This window comes from Andrena cerasifolii, chromosome 1, assembly GCF_050908995.1.
Source record: "Andrena cerasifolii isolate SP2316 chromosome 1, iyAndCera1_principal, whole genome shotgun sequence".
Classification (NCBI taxonomy): domain Eukaryota; kingdom Metazoa; phylum Arthropoda; class Insecta; order Hymenoptera; family Andrenidae; genus Andrena; species Andrena cerasifolii.
Window position 1 is genome coordinate 20,526,354 of NC_135118.1, and position 15,888 is coordinate 20,542,241.

At 44.3% G+C, this 15,888-nt stretch overlaps 2 protein-coding genes across 5 annotated transcripts in view; one reads left to right on the forward strand and one right to left on the reverse strand.

Annotated features, from left to right (window-relative positions):
• LOC143378348 (uncharacterized) overlaps window positions 1-15,888 on the forward strand; it is a 305,064-nt gene that overhangs the window by 160,233 nt on the left and 128,943 nt on the right. The gene's annotated exons all lie outside the window — the stretch shown is intronic.
• Window positions 1,514-15,888, reverse strand: part of Glurib (Glutamate receptor IB) — a 279,382-nt gene continuing 265,007 nt past the window's right edge. The window contains exons 15-20 of one of the 4 annotated variants that reach the window (XM_076829912.1): window positions 13,493-13,691; window positions 13,153-13,397; window positions 11,206-11,452; window positions 9,931-10,005; window positions 8,876-8,930; window positions 1,514-6,262 (exon numbers count right to left, since the gene is read on the reverse strand). In XM_076829912.1, the coding sequence (XP_076686027.1) occupies window positions 8,910-8,930; window positions 9,931-10,005; window positions 11,206-11,452; window positions 13,153-13,397; window positions 13,493-13,691 (787 nt within the window). In that variant the 3' untranslated portion in view covers window positions 1,514-6,262; window positions 8,876-8,909. Of the gene's footprint in view, window positions 6,263-8,875; window positions 8,931-9,930; window positions 10,006-11,205; window positions 11,453-13,152; window positions 13,437-13,492; window positions 13,692-15,888 lie in introns of all 4 variants that reach the window. The other 3 variants (XM_076829909.1, XM_076829906.1, XM_076829903.1) reach the window with 3 other exon arrangements.

A 15,888-nucleotide genomic window follows, 5' to 3' on the forward strand; every position in this document is an offset into this window, starting at 1 on the left:
TTCTCCGGTGTCTCAGCAAATACCATGTTTGCTTTATCACCATTTAGAGCGGAGTAAGTATTAACATGTTACAAATTACCCCGAGCTTGAATTTTTCCTTCTTATCTCAGCAAACGAGAAACTAAACGTCAAATTACTAAAGTGCGTACACATTATAATAAACCAATGTGTACTCATTCGTTTACGACAAAGAAGCAAAAATTTAAACGGTTTCTAATGATGGTTAATTAAAATAAAAGTGCTAAGACAAAATTTACATAAGTGCTCTAAATACTAAAATTTTGGGCTATAGCCACGAAACGAATACATAACGCTCGTTTGTGTCACTAAAACCGACGTTGCTAATATTGTCAAGCAGCTTTAGCATGCTGTGTGTTACCAGATTTGTCGTCCAAAAGATTTTACTTATGTTACAATGTCCCCCGTGTTTGAACCTACCCCGGTCTCCTCTATTGTTTGAATATTAACGAGTCAAATTTTAGGAACACATATTACGAATTTGAAATCGTAGTGGTTAGAGGCTGTAATATCTAAAAATTCGACCACAAAGTTGTATTAACGTAATTCAAAGCAACGCCGCGTTATTTAATGCTTCACGAAGCGCTAATGAATATTCATGTGTTTTCTATATCAGTTAGTCAAATACTAGTTTCATTAAAGCCCGTGTTTAATATTAAACAGGGATATACCTACCCTGATTATTTTGTGAAAGTTTTTGCCTCTGCTTACCACGGAAGTAGGTACATGTTTTGCCACTTTATTATTCTCCGCGCGGAACCACGTGTGGAATACATTTACCTTTCAAGTGAAATTCAAATAAAACATTCTCCTCTTTTTGCCGTTAAAATTTATACTCTGCGTACGCGGATGCAGGTGTAATATCCAATGCAGGGGTGACATTTGTCTTCTTCTATCGCGAACATCGCGCACATAGTTGAGGACACAAATTGCAAAAGTGCGCCAGGATTTCTGACAAGTCCCTGCATAAATCATTACGTGCGGTTCCGCACTGCGGTCGGGCGATTTGTAATAGGCGGCTGCATAGTTACCTTATAACCTTCAGCCGCGTAAAACGGATTCGTTTGTCATAATGACCCTTAGCGTAACAGCTATCCGACGTTTCTTTTTATTTCTCCAGCAGCATTCGTAGAAAAATTGCACGTTCAAACTTCAGAGATTCTGCCAGGTACTTTCGCAAATACTTTACGGTTCCATATTATGCTAGATTTTACTGGGAGTTCATCACTTTGACGTCACTTGAATATAACGCGAAATATATGAAAAGTTATTCCGGCCCAATAAAATGAGTTTCTCAAACAGTTAACTGAATTTATTACGAATTTAACTAAATTCTGCTACGACATTAAAGCGTTCGTGTAATATTATATAAAAACAAGAAGATACGTATTTCGAATATAGATAAAGAAATAAATTGGCAGCGTATTGCCTCTGACTTACCTTCGAATGGATAGGAAAGGGAATGATTATAAGAATTCGATAGACCTCGGGTGGGTTACATTTAAATAAACGATCCTGTATTGTGACAAATTTGATTGGTATACAACGGTTTACAAGGGAATCGATCGTATCGTGCCACGGAATGGTACGGGAGATGACGAAGGATACTCGAACCGAAGGTACAGGCGCAATTGTTTATGCAGCGATCGGTGAAAGCGCAAAACTGGAAGACGCTTATTCTGTATTTCTTCGTTCGTTCTCATCGTCTTTGCGTAGAAATCGTTTAGTTCCTCTTCTCGCGTGATCTCGTTAAACACGTTTACACTCCACTATTCCAGTTTCAATCTCCTCTCCAAGTCTCCTCGCGCGCTTTCTTCAAGGTTTCGCGATACATCGTCTGATCATATACCGGGCTATTCTACTGGATCCCCGTGAACACTCCTCGAAAACAACCCCGCTGTTCGCATTGATCGTCTTCAATCACCCTACCACGTAGCGGGCAGCCTCCCCCAGACGTTGAGACATCAACTAGGGTATCGAATCCTTCCAAACGTCGACCCTCTTCGTATTATACAAAATTAAAAAATCTCGTGTTATATGCAACAGAAACGAGCGTGCCTCGGGATCGTTTACAAGAACGACTGCCCACGGACATCCAGTGTAGAATATTATACAAATTTCTCGGTCTCATATTAGCCTGTCGTTTCTTTAAATTGAACCGCATAGAACAAGAGGAGTGCGGGGTGAACAGCCGGAGACAGATCGAGAGCAGTGTTTGAAGCCGCGCTCGCGACGGTGCCGGGACGGTATTCAGGGATCGTTACATCGTTTAATTCCAGTCGCGAGATCAGCTGCCCCTTCACGTGCCGGGTATTTCGAGGGCAGAATAAGTTACGACGAACATCAACACGGAGACTTTAACGACGACAACTGGGGAACAAAGGTACCGTCGCGTTTTAAATTTCGCGCCGCGTTGCATCGAGGAACCATCCAGCTTCACGACCCGAAGCAGACTCTTACTCACGTTCCGACGAGTCGGTACCGAGTCGTTTCGCCCTGTCCCTCTCGGCAACGGGCGCCCGTGGTAGATCGGCTGCCAAATGTAAATCGTATAATTGCTAGTAGATCACGCTGGGCGAACGTAGTCGTGGGGGTCTCGAGTGTTAAATAAACAAACTCTCTCTTCCGAACCGTCCTGAAGTTACGATTACGCATCGCGTGTGTCGTTCCTTCTCTTCCTCCACCTCCCATTCGCTTTACATGTACTTTAACGACTTAATACCCGATATACGAATTATCTATCGTTTATTAACCGGCGATAGATAACAATTAGTCGTAATAAGAAAATCTGACGATATGATAGGTAGATCGGTCACGTTCGCTGCCACGTATAAAACTTGCTCGGCACGTTCGTCCCTCTTTCATTCTCGCTGATCGTCCGATTCCCCTTCGTCCCGACGAATTTCCAAGTCGGCGATCGCGTCGGGGTTCGTGGAACGGAGAGACCGCACGGAACCGAAGACACGAAGGTCTCCCCCTCCCCCACGGGGTAATTGGCGTGATTTCGGTAATCGTATGGCAGTTCGTTCGATAGACAAAACTGTAAACTAAAGTCCCTCGAAGAACTAGTTCAGGGTATTACAGAAAAATAGTTTTATACGTCGCAACATGAAATTTGGCTCCGCGATTCCTCCCCCCCTCCTTGCTGGGCACGATGCTACAGGCGATAATCGAATGTGTCTTCGTACTACCGTGGCTCTTGATATGAGTGACGCACCCAGGGGGCCCCGGCACCCCCAAAAAAGGGCCTTTGTAAGTGGAAAAGAAAACTGGATTTTATTCAGCAGATAAATTTTTGTAATAACTTAATGAATTTTATTGATTTCGCATTAAAAATATTTTTAGCCGGTCAACTCGGCTCCCTCCAGAATTAAATCCTGAGTGCGCCACTGCTTGATATTAATATAGCTTTTGATTTTAGTATTTCTTTTTCAATTAATTACAAGGAAATGAATTGAACCTGAGGCTTGTTTTTTGACACAATGTTTGTTAATATAAGCTTTAAAGAAACGTGTTTGTTTCGCCAAAAATGTGCACTATAGATGACGCTACAGATGGAAGATTAAAGAGGCTTTTTAAAAAAGTTTCTTTCGCTTCATTTTCGACGAAATTCATTTTGTTCCTTCACTTATTCCGTTCTTCAATTCGAAGCATCCAGGTCTCTATTATTAAACGAAGAATTCTTTGGGAAGACACTTGCGCGTTAACACGTGAGAAATTGTGGAGGCTCTAAAGGGAAAGGGACAATAAATTATGTACTGTAAATGATGACCACGCAAATTGCTTTCTTCGTTTTCCACAGCTCGACTCCAATGGTTCGAGAAGAATGATTTTATCGTCACGATGCAATTCCAACGCATTGCAAGTAGCCTTTCTCTACTCCTACGTAGATCATATCGTCGGTGATACTGCAACACCGCGTATGAGCAGTTTGTAAAGACCGCGGTTCTGCATTTTACCGATTTTACAGGAGGAAGAAAAAACTTAATATTTCAGCCATTTTAAGGGATTTCTTTGACTGAACTTTTTTGGGTCAGTTTTAGCACGCCTTGCAATAAATACTAACATCAATTCGTCATAAAAATGCTTAAATGCTGTGTAAAGTCACTTTCACGCACCAAACGCGCCGTCACTTCACCTGATTTTTCTGTAAATTCGCGGTTTTGTCGCCAACTTGCTAAGAGAGACAGATTCACGGTATCCTTGAACCTGCTGAAGCCGTTGGTAAAAAGACTTTTTAAAAAAGCGAAACAGCGCTTGGCAACCGTGGGCACGAAATCTCAATTTTGCTACTTTTGCAGATACGCGGTATTTTCAAACTGCTCGTACGCGGTGTTGCAGTATCACCGACGATATACTCCACCTTCCACCCCTCGCCAAAGGGGCCCAACGTTTCCCACGATAATCGCCGTAGCATCGAGCGCCATCGTCGGGGGAGATACCGTCTTTTGGCACGAAAAAACCTTGGCCGTAAACGTCGTTCATCGGGCCAGATCACGGCGATCCGACGACGCAAGGAAACCCTTCTCCCTCGATTCCGTAAACGTGAAACGGGCCTAAGACATCGACGTGTAAAAAGTGTGTGAATGTGTGTGCCTTATCCAACAAGAAAGCGGCGCTCCTTCGTCCTCTCTCGACTCGGATCGACGCGAACTGGCAGTGATAGGTACTTATAATGCGTTTACACGATTAACCTATTCTCGCGCACACACACACTGTCACGCTCTCTCGTCCACGCACACTCATCATCGCGTACACCATTCGATAAACGTCTATACGTATGTATATTTATATTTATATTCTTGTATGTATATATATATTCATTCATTTATTTATATATTATTTATCACACACGCAGTCCCCACGCATCGATGTGATTATACACCATTGTCAGTTAAAAAACGTATCGCGTCTCCCATCGCTGGCATATCCCCATGGGCAACGAACTCCATTCTCGCGAGATCCACAAAATAGTCGCACCGGTGTAGACGTGATCGGAATCGACCGTAATCCGTAATAAAATTTAGCTCGCCGCGATAATAGTAGTCGGAGTAGTGATAATAATAATAGTAGTGTGTCACCGTCACGATCGACCACGTCCATTCTCAGTGTCCCAGTGTCGCTTCGTCTCGTTCATCTTCTCCACCATTCCACCTCGTCTTCCATCGCTCGATCTGCATTCTTTTCCCTCGTAACACAGTGTGTGTACGTGTGCGTGTATGTGTATAAGTGTACGTGTCAGTCGCGCGTACGCACGGGCTCTCTCGTCCTTACGGAAGTGGCAGTTGAGTTAAGTGGTTCGAGTTGCTGGCTGCACATGCACCCACCCCAGGACCATCGAATTCTACTATCGAACGCCGCGACCTGTGCTCGCTCGCAGTGTCGCCAGCTTCTTTTGATTCGTCTCGTTTGATTCGATTACGATTATATACAATGTACAAACGCGGCGATCAGCGAGGGATTCCGTGGAGGATGCCAAATAAAGCGCCCCTCGGCCGTCGGTCACCCTCGCGAGGATCCCTCGCTGGGGCGCCCGTGACACGGCTCTCTCTGGTTCGAACCGATTTCTCGAGCCTCCTGAAGCTCCGCGCTCGACGAGGAACGCGTTCCAGGAAAGATTCGACGCTTTAGCACGAAGGAACTTGAAACGTAGAGGGGAGCGAATCCCTCATTGCCGCCGTCAGGGCTCGAGTTTTCGATTCCTCGAACGCCCCGTTCCCTCGTCGTCCGGTGCGTCGCCGCGGGAAGGATCGAGAAAGCGGGCGAGTCGCGGGGATTCGACTAGCGGCAAACGCGTTGGTGGTGTTTGTTGTTGGCTGAGGGTTGGCATTGAGGATCGAGGATCGCCGGGACGTGGGCCCCGGCGTTGCTGTGCGGGTGCCGTGTGACGTTTAAGTGATGTATTCCGGCTTGTAGTCGGCGAGATGGCCGGACCAGACGCGAGGCGACGCTGGCGTCCAGGGCACCGCGATGTCTAGCATCGTGTTGCCCGGCTTGCGCAGGAACGGCGAGAACCTCGTCTTCTTCGGGCTCTTCGGCGGCGATTCCGCGAACGTGACGCTTCTTCGCGGTCTTCTGGGCGGCGGTGGCGGCGGAGGCGCCATCAGCGGCGGCGGTGGAGGTGTGGGCAGGGAGATGGCGGGCGACTCGCCAGGGCTGTCCAGGTAATTTACACCTGGGTATGGGTATTGCTGTGAACCTGGTCGCCCTCGGTATTGCCAATCGCGTTTGCCGGAGCGTAGTACTGGAAATTCAACGTTTGGCGCGTTGTAGCACGTGTTATTAGTGGTGTCGGGCGAGAATTTGGCGATTTGCACTGTGATGAAAAAGGGGCGAGTTCGGTGCGCGTCCTTGGAGTGATCGACGACCCGACTGCGGATGTTTATGGAGGCCTCTGTGTCTAGTTTTATCGGGTGCAGGCAGGGCCGGCCACAGGGGGGATGCAGCGGGTGCAGTGCACCAGAAAAAGGAGAAAAGAAGAAAAGAGAAAGAAGAAAAGATGAGAGCGAGAAGTTTTTATTTGATTAAAATTTATTTAATTTTAGAAACTGATTTGAATTTCTCGCTCTAAACAGAGAACACAGTTGGGGTAACCATAATATGGTATGGGAGAACTGTCAAAACGAAATAAGAATATAATTTCTAATGTATTAATGTAATAATCTAATATTATTGATATGACATCAAAAGAGACATATTTAAATATGTTAACCCTCCGTTGACACACCTCCTGTTTCGATCAACTTTGACATACATGGGTGGCTCAACCCAGAGCAATTTTGGAACAACTGCCATTATCGTTTAAAGAATCCAATCGTCATAAGAAAAATCATGGATCAGTTTTAAGGTCTCTAGAATATATTCCAATAGTTTATTGATTGAAATTTAATCACAGTTTTTGTAAAAAAAAATTAGATTAACACATGTCGAGAAAAAGCGAAGAAAATCTTTAAATAGTTGTAACTTTTACAAATTTCAATATTAGAGGCTAAAAATCTACAAAGTTGTTGCTTCGATATAATATTTTGCGAGAGAAAATAGTTTGTAAGTCAGCTTTGGAGAAAAGGTATTCATTTTGCATACAGAATGTACAGAGCGTCAAAATCAGCTTATGGGTGGCTCACCCCAGAGTGTCAACGAAGGGTTAATATTTATCTGGTGTACTTTTTATTTTATTTTCTTTATTAATTTTATTATTATCCTGTCTTTCATGAAAAAGATGTTACGCTTTTCTGCCGTTGTGTAATTATTTGGGGCCCCAAAATAAGTCTTGCAGCCCCTTTAAAGAAAAGGCCGGCCCTGGGTGGTGGATAAAACAGTGAGAATATGACAAACTCTTGCATTTGTCTTGCTTCGGTAGAAGGAGAGACTCCGAAAGTTGGATGAGCGTTTCTTTGAAATAATTTGAGTTCGAAACGTTAGAAACCGTGATTACTATTAGTGTTTCAGAAATTACTCCGAACATTGCGTTCGCAAGTTATCGAATGGATATTGTTGGGCTTTGAGTGTTCTTCGAGTACAAACTAGAATGCACTTGATTCAATGGATTTCCAAAACGTACGTGGCGGTTTTGGGGTTGAAATTGGGTGTGTGTGGGGGGTAATTAAATATCAGGAGTGTTGAGATTGAGTTACAGTTGTGCAGAAATCGTCTAGCAGTTCAGAATTGAGAAGAAGCCATGGTGTGAATGTTTAGATATTACAGATTTCAGTGTAGAAAGTTTAGAAAGTACAGAGTCGACTTTGTCGGTGATGTCGTAAAATAGAATTGTCTACGCAGTACAACTCTGGTGTCACGGCGTTATACCATTTTTCAATAATACAACTGTTCTATGCAATTCTGTTGGCACATTCGACTATGTTCAACTCAGATAAACATCCGCAATGAATTTGATAACGGTGATTGTGACAGTTGTACGCGAAGATGTTCGAAAGGAACGTGTAGAGGGTCGAAAAGTAATCGTGCGTTTAATTGCCTCTCGAGTACCTAAAGTTAATTCAAGTGCCATTAAATCCAGGCTTCCAGTCGATAAGTCTGTTTACACATAAGAGATCTCCTTTATTCCCATTTTACCCTCCTGCCTCTTGTACAATGCCCTCGTCTCGGAAGACAGAGGCGATGACAGGAGCAACCATCGGATCTCTAGCTTGACGCGAGAGAAACGAGTCAACGGAAGCGATTTCCTACCATTTACTGTTTGTCCAATGTGTAAGCGTTACGATCTTCAGAAGCATCATGCAATGTCGGCAATCCACGTTTCGCTTACACCAATTTCTAGAGAATTGTACCAAGCCATGCTCATTTCACGCTAGTAAGCTAGCTTCGTAAGATAACCAAAGCTCTCGAGGGGAAAGGGGAACTGAGGGGGATTGGAGGAGTGGTGTAAAGAACGCCCGTGTATTTCCCCGGTGTAAATTAATTCGGGGAGGGCGGAGATACTCGACGCGATCCAAGGGACTAAGTGGCGTCGCTTCTATTCGCGCCGCGAAGTATAATAGATAAATTTAGGTAGAGAATCGCAATACACCGAGTTAACGAATTTAGAATTCTCTAATTCTTAAATGCTTCGACGCCGATACTCGACACCCGAACACCTTCTACTTTCCAGCATTCAGCCAATCGTGATCGCTTTTACCACCCCGGTAAGGTCCCCATCCCCGTGATGATTTGTTCGCAGAGGGGGCATCGATAACGTAATACCATCGATGCTCCTCCGTGTCCAATTGAACCAGACGAAAAAGAAACCAAGGTCACCCTACTAATGAAGCCGTGTACACAGAGAAGCGGGGATGAAGAACCACACGTAATGAAACGTATAGAGATAGTGGGAATTAAAATTAAGGGATATAGTACTCACATATGGTCCCGGGAAAGGCGCATGCATCCTCCGTCTAACTCTGCAGTCCGTACCACTAGAGACAAAAACAAAAGTAGAACGAAACGCGCAAAACGAGCAAATACGTCTCCTGCATCCATCAAATACAAAGAGAGAAAGAGAGAGATAGAGATAGAGATAGAGAGAGAGAGAGAGAGAGAGAGAGAGAGAGAGAGAGAGAGAGAGAAAGAGAGAGATAGAGAAAAAGAGAGAGAGAGAGATAGAGATAGAGATAGAGATAGAGATAGAGAGAGAGATAGCGAGAGATAGAGAGTCAGAGAGAGAGAGAGAGAGAGAGAGAGAGAGAGAGAAAGAGAGGAAAGACAGAAAGGTAGATAGACAGATGGAGATGGAAAAGAGCGCAACACATCCAGCCAGCCGCACATCGCACGCATGTACGTATAAATATTTATATGTATATATATATATATATATGTCTCTTTATATATATATATATGTTTATGTGTGTATAGTATATATACTCATATCTCTATGTATATACGGCTATGCCTCAACAATCGATGATCGCCCCATCGGTCGATCGTGTCGCCCAGACATCGCTCGAGAACCCCTCCCCGCCGTTCGATATCCTCGATACTCGATCGTTTTTCGACCCACAATGTACGCCGAGCGTTCACACGCTGCTAACTGCATGCCAAACGTACTCTATTGCGTGTTTCTATGTATACGTATGTATATATGTATTGGTCTCTGTATTACACGGATATGTATAATGCACCGGTTGGTCTCTCTCGTTGCGTATGCATGTCACACGATACATCGAGATCGTTGGCTCGAGACTGGCTGCGGGGGCTCGAAACGTTCCGTGGCTGCTCATCTTGCAGGCGCAGATTTTTTGCGAGCGACAGCGGTGTATTCAGTGCCCCTAATGGATCACAACAGGGACGTTTCGCACTACCCCCAATCCCAGTCCGCGGCCAACTCGATTCTACGGACTGTTACGTACTCTAGCCGCGGCTTACGCGTGCGATCGATACCAAAATCTAGAGGTGTAAGCGATTCATCGTGTCACTCACCCGGCCATTGTCGAAATCTCGGCCACCGCCGATCGTCAGTCGGGCTTTCGCCTTCATCGCGTCTGACAGTGGTATCTGGAAGAGGTAAATGGCCGGTGACGCTTGTTACTGTGGAGAATGACAGCGAGATGAATATTTGTACGTGCGTGCGGGCTATTTGGTAGAATGACAGCTGAATTGATTCGGTAATAACAGTAACGGTGTACTGCAGTGAATTCCTCAATGTAGATTCTTCCTTTATAGGGTAAGTCCGGGACAGTCGGTCCACCTAACATAAAATGGATATTGAAACTGGTACTGGTATTATTTATTTTCACCAGCATAAACCTAACGTGTTCAGAATTTTGTGCCGATTCAGAAAAACTGGCCGATATTTGTTTTAAGACAATATTTGCTGAAAATCGGGGTGGAAACTGAAGTCGTGACATGTGACCACCTCTCCCAAGGTGCCGGGAGATCGCAGAGACCACTCACACAATTATTCATGATAAAATAACGACGAAGAGAGCAGAATTAATTATGAATGAATACTACAACTACAGATTTATTGCTATTTAATTTGTTTACGCTAAACAAGTAAATAACACGTCGAACAAAAAGTGAACTACCTACTGGCGATTAGCAAAGCAAATGAAAACAAAAGTGAATAAATAAAATAAATAAGCAAAAATAATAATAATAAAAGAATGAAGAAATAAAAGAAGAATAAAAAAGTAATTCCTTCCAAAATATTGTAAATTTAACTGATACAATAAAAGTTTAGACAGTGAGACATCTCTCACGCACAATTTGAAAGTGAATCAGTTATCCCAATCGTAACTCGACCATCTCTCCTTTCTCCAGGGAGAAATGGTCCTCTCGTTAGCTTTGAGAGGAAGGGTTAATACGGCCAAATAACTTGGCTGCAGTGTCCCCCAATACCTCTACGATCTTATAATATAAAACATTAAACGAAAATTACATTACTGTTTCATAAAAGAGGTTAAGTGTAACCTCAACTTACCTCCCATATCCTATAAATCCAGAAAAACACAGTAGGAAGCGAAATGACGGCTATTCGTTCAACTGTTTGGCTCCTAGAGAATCTATCGTTCTGTACCTTAACGCGCTCTTACGTATACAGTCTGAAATATAGCGACTCGACCAACTCTCCCTCTCGACCGACTCGCTCGGATTTACCCTATGTATTGCAGTGCTATGGTTAGGGATGGTGGCGATTCTACGGAGTGTTTGAATGTTCCACAAACTCGATCACGTTAAAGGATCGCTGATTACTTTCGCTCTGGTGGCTTCTGTGTGAGATTTGTAGCAGAATTCCAGTAGGGCGACGGCCAACGCTAAAAGAAGGCCGCCGATGAGGATGTAGAATATCCCTGCTACGTTGCTCAGGGACAATTCGTTTCTGGATGCGTCCTGCTTGTCACCGTGCCTGCATTCCGTCCTGTCGTACCACCATCGATTCATCAATTTCGCTAGTTCCCCGTTCTCCTTCAGCGACAGCACCGCTAGGTTTATCGGATCCCTGCAACGTGTCAAATTGAGACACAGTCAGATCGCCTTGCTAAGTTTTACACATTCGTAACCGACAAAGTAATATCGCAACATTAATTCAATATTAGGATTACTCCAGGAGAGAGAGAGTTTGAATTCAGGTTTAAAAGTCACCGAGAGTTGTCATCCTTTTAGCTCGCCATGCATTTACCGAAAACGATTGCAAATTAAATGATAGCGAGTCATAATGATTCACAAATCTCTCGCTGGAAGAAAGAAGCTGGTCGTGTTATATCCAGATTAAATGAAATTGATGAGCTTGTGGGCCTGCAATGATAGATCAGACGCTATTCCACGAAGAGAAGAGAGGTGGGAAGCTCGAGGGTCGCGAGATTGAAATGGTAGTCGAACCGACAAGTGGAATGGGTCAACGACAAGCCCGTCCTTTAAGCACGGTAACGATACGGAAGACCGGGTATACGAGTTTTTCTATGCTAATTGTGTATAATGACGTGCTGCGTTTCAAAGGGGGGGGGGGGGAGACCGAGAGCAGTGGAATTTTAAAGAGTCGCAGCGACGGAGAGGGAAAGATGCTTCTTCTCTTCTTGATGACTACAAAACCTCGGTAATTACCCTTTCCGATGGAAGAAATAGGTCGGACGCGTCTACTCTCCTCTCTGTTTGATTCCTGTGCTGCGCTTATGGAAACTTATTCGAGTGAGCGGTTTCACAGAATTCTAATAAATGTTTTAAATTTTATCACTGGTCGCGTAAATTCATTGAGAAATGAAGTGGCAGATCACTTCCATCGGTGCATCTACGTTTTCTGATAGAAAAATTAATTTAATGACATAAAAGCTGCACCCTAATGAGCACAAATATTGTTCCGGGTTGCATCGATTCGCAGACAGAAAATAGTCACGGGCTTTCGTTAACCGTTAGGGGCACTGATTTATTAGTAGGCCAACGCTTCTGGCAGCCTCATGGGCACCTCTGGAAGGGTCGCGGTTAACGCGCCCTCACGTGCGACGCAGATGTGGGTGTCCTTGCACATTCTCGCCGTCATACGCGGGCAGGTAGGAAAACTTTGCCGCTAAATTTTTGTACAGACCGATTCCCGCCAAATTCAGCCACTTTCTCAGAAAAGGCGCGTCAAGGGCGCAGGGAATAGATGGCGCGATTGGTCCTAGGAAATTTAACCGATTGAGTCACACTGACAACGTTAGCCAATCGGGTCAATGCCACCACGCTGGACTCGCTTCAAGAAATCGGACGAGTCCGGCAGGGAGTCAACGCAAATCAGTCTACGAAACAGATCTCGACCGAAAGGTCACACGGAAAAAGAAGATACGCGTTCGTATGTGACTCACAAGAACCATACTCACACTCACAGTTCACTGTTTACTTGTTCATCTGATTACTGGTTTCACAATCTTATCAAATATAGCTTTTTTTTTGTTACTTGTTAATCAACTCTGTGTCATTTTATCAGCCCTAATACGGTAACGCGTCTAGGGTATCCACGTGATTCCGGTGTCAAGACATATCGGACGGAGCCTTACAACCTCCGTCGACTCGAAAACAAAACTCGGGTCGTATCGAATTATCGTGTGAACAAATATATTTAAATACTCTTTGCATTTTTATTAGATTTGGTCGCACGGTGGTGTTCGAAAGATCCTTTCGAGGAAGCTACCGTACATAGGTACGAGGTAAATAATTGAAGTTTACCTAAGCGGAGAGCCCAGAGGCGTCGCGACGCCGAAGCCCTTCGCGTCAAGATTCCTGCCCACTTTCATCGTGTCGCAGGGCTCCCTCTCGTTGATGTACTCGTTCTTCGGGCTCTCTATCAGAAGAGCGTATTTACCTTTGCTCGCTCTCACCCTTCGTATACCTTCGTCGTACGTTTTGACGAACACGTGCTTCCGAGAATTCATGAACTCCCACATCTTGCTGTAGAGATTGATTTGCGATTTCTGCGACCCCCAAGAAGAAAGATTTAGCTGTGAAAGAGTCTGGAACGTTTCCATTTATTTTCAAGCGTATCCCTTCTCTGTTAGCTTGTACTTACGCGAAAAAAATCCCAAGTCGACCCGTGGGAGAGGGTGCCGTACTGCACTTCCGTTTGCGAGGCCAGGTCTTCCGGCGAGTTGATCGGCGCGACCATTCTCTCGACGGTGAGGAATGCAGCTAGGTTCGCGGTGTAGGAGGAAATTAGGATCAGCGTGAAGAACCACCAGACGCTGCCAACTATTCGCCCTGATATCGACCTGTCGAATGGAATTTCCATGGAAATTATTAAACACCTGTGACTCATTCAGTATTCTGTGTCAAGTGACAATTGCTAGTGTCATTGACATTTTAAGGGTAACCTCGCATCAAATCACGAAAAAATACGTCATTTTTAGGATGTCACTTAAAAAATGTAATCGTCATAGAGTTAAAAAGAATTTAGTCTGTATTTGAACTTTCTTGAAAATAATAAACAATTTTTTTGCATATTTCATCTACTACTGCTGTCCGCAGATGATTGTGATTTTCCTGGTGATAGAAAAAATGTTTCGCATCTGCGGAATTGATAACTCATTCTAGAATTGTCTGAAGTCAACAAACCATGAAAATTCTTATAGTTTATTAGATAGTCCATGGAATCATCTACGGTCATAGCAAAATATTGCAATCTCATTTTTTGGCAGACGTTTGAACCACAGACTTCGAAAAGCGGGTAATTCTACAAAACGTTTATAAAAAGAAAACGATTTCTTGCAAAGTTACGATCGTAGATGATTCCACGAACGATCTTCTCTCGCAAATATAGCCTAAATTATTTTTTTTAAATAAAATCCTAAAAATGACCAACTTTTGGAGTGTTTTGATGGGAAGGTACTCTTAGTATGAAATTACTTATTGCTAGTACTACCTCCAAATTCTAAACACAGGACTTCTATTAGCCTTTCCCTTAAGTCTGACTGAATTCTTTATTCCTCTGCCCGCAAAAAATCAGCCACGTGCTATCCGTTTATCAAATGACTCTGGTTTATGTATATTGTACGTGTAACCCTTTAGCCAACATCTCAATTGCAGTGGATTTCTCCGAAACATAAAAACTCCCGGCTGTACCATTACCAGAAACATATTACAGCAAACTGCCCGCAATTACGTAATATCAGCATCAGGGTCGTACATAAATTTTGAACTCTTTGCTCGCATTCAGTAGCGCACCTAGAAAGGGGCCAAGGGACCCTGGCACCCCAAAGATGGGGCTTTGTAAAAAGAAAAGAAAACTGGATTTTATTCTTTAAATAATTTTATATAACCACGTAATTAATTTTATTGAATTTGCATTAAGAATATTTATATCCCTTCAACTTGGCTCTCCCAAGATTAAATCCTGAGTGCGTTACTGCTATTACACACACACACCACGCTCGCAATTTCGAAGAGTAGAAAATTACTCGCAAATTCCTCTTCTCCTTTCCCTCGACTTCGTGCATTCGTCACTCTATCCAGTTTCATCAGAAATAATCGTTTGACCTCTCTTCGCTGTCCGTCGCTCTTTCTCGCGGAGAAGCCTGTAATCGAATTACACGGCACGTCCGACAGATATGACGGTATTTAATAACGAAACTTTACGCCCTGCCCGCGCGGAATCGCGGGACCGGCTGACTTCTGCAAGAAGGAGCGGGGCGCCGAGGGCGTCCGGTGGATACGGGGGACAGAAGGTTCCACAAAATTTACAATTCATATCGCCGCCGCGCGAATATTTAAACCATTAATCAGGGAGGCTACCGCGATGAGGTGGCACGGTGGATACGCGCGAAATGTAAATTAATCGAGACCCAGTTTGGCGGCGGCCGAGACGGCGAAACGAATCTGTCGCGATCGCGTCTTCAAGATTCACGAAACCGTGAGTAAATATGCTTCGCTTCGCGTGTAATTTGGGAGACTAACGCTGAATATAAAATAACAGTACGTCCACTGTACAAGGCGTGATAAGCATCTAGCACCGAATGCCCCTCGTCCGAGCTACCCGCCCGCTAAGTGTCTCCATCGAGAGGCCCATCGAGAACCATTATTTAATCACCATCGGTCGTTAAAGCGATCGTGTCCAAGAACGTTGCAAAAAAAATAACATATGCAATTTCACTCGCGCCGCACCTTCTCGGCAAAAACAATTCCACCATCAGCGGCGTAAAACCTTCTCGTAAAACATTCGTCCATATTTCATCGTGCTCCTTTAATCCTCGCGATCTTAGGCAGTTTCGAGTGCGGGAAACGCTGTCCGCCGACCCAAGGCATTCTGCTAACCCCAGAAACGTGGAGAAAAAGGAAGGAGAGCCGCGAGTGGGATCGACGTTTATGCAAAGGGGCCAGCAGCTCGCGTTACGACCGTCATGAAACGTATCGTTCGTGATCCATGGCCGGTGATCGATGCCCGATGCGTGGGAAGACGGATATAAAAGTAGG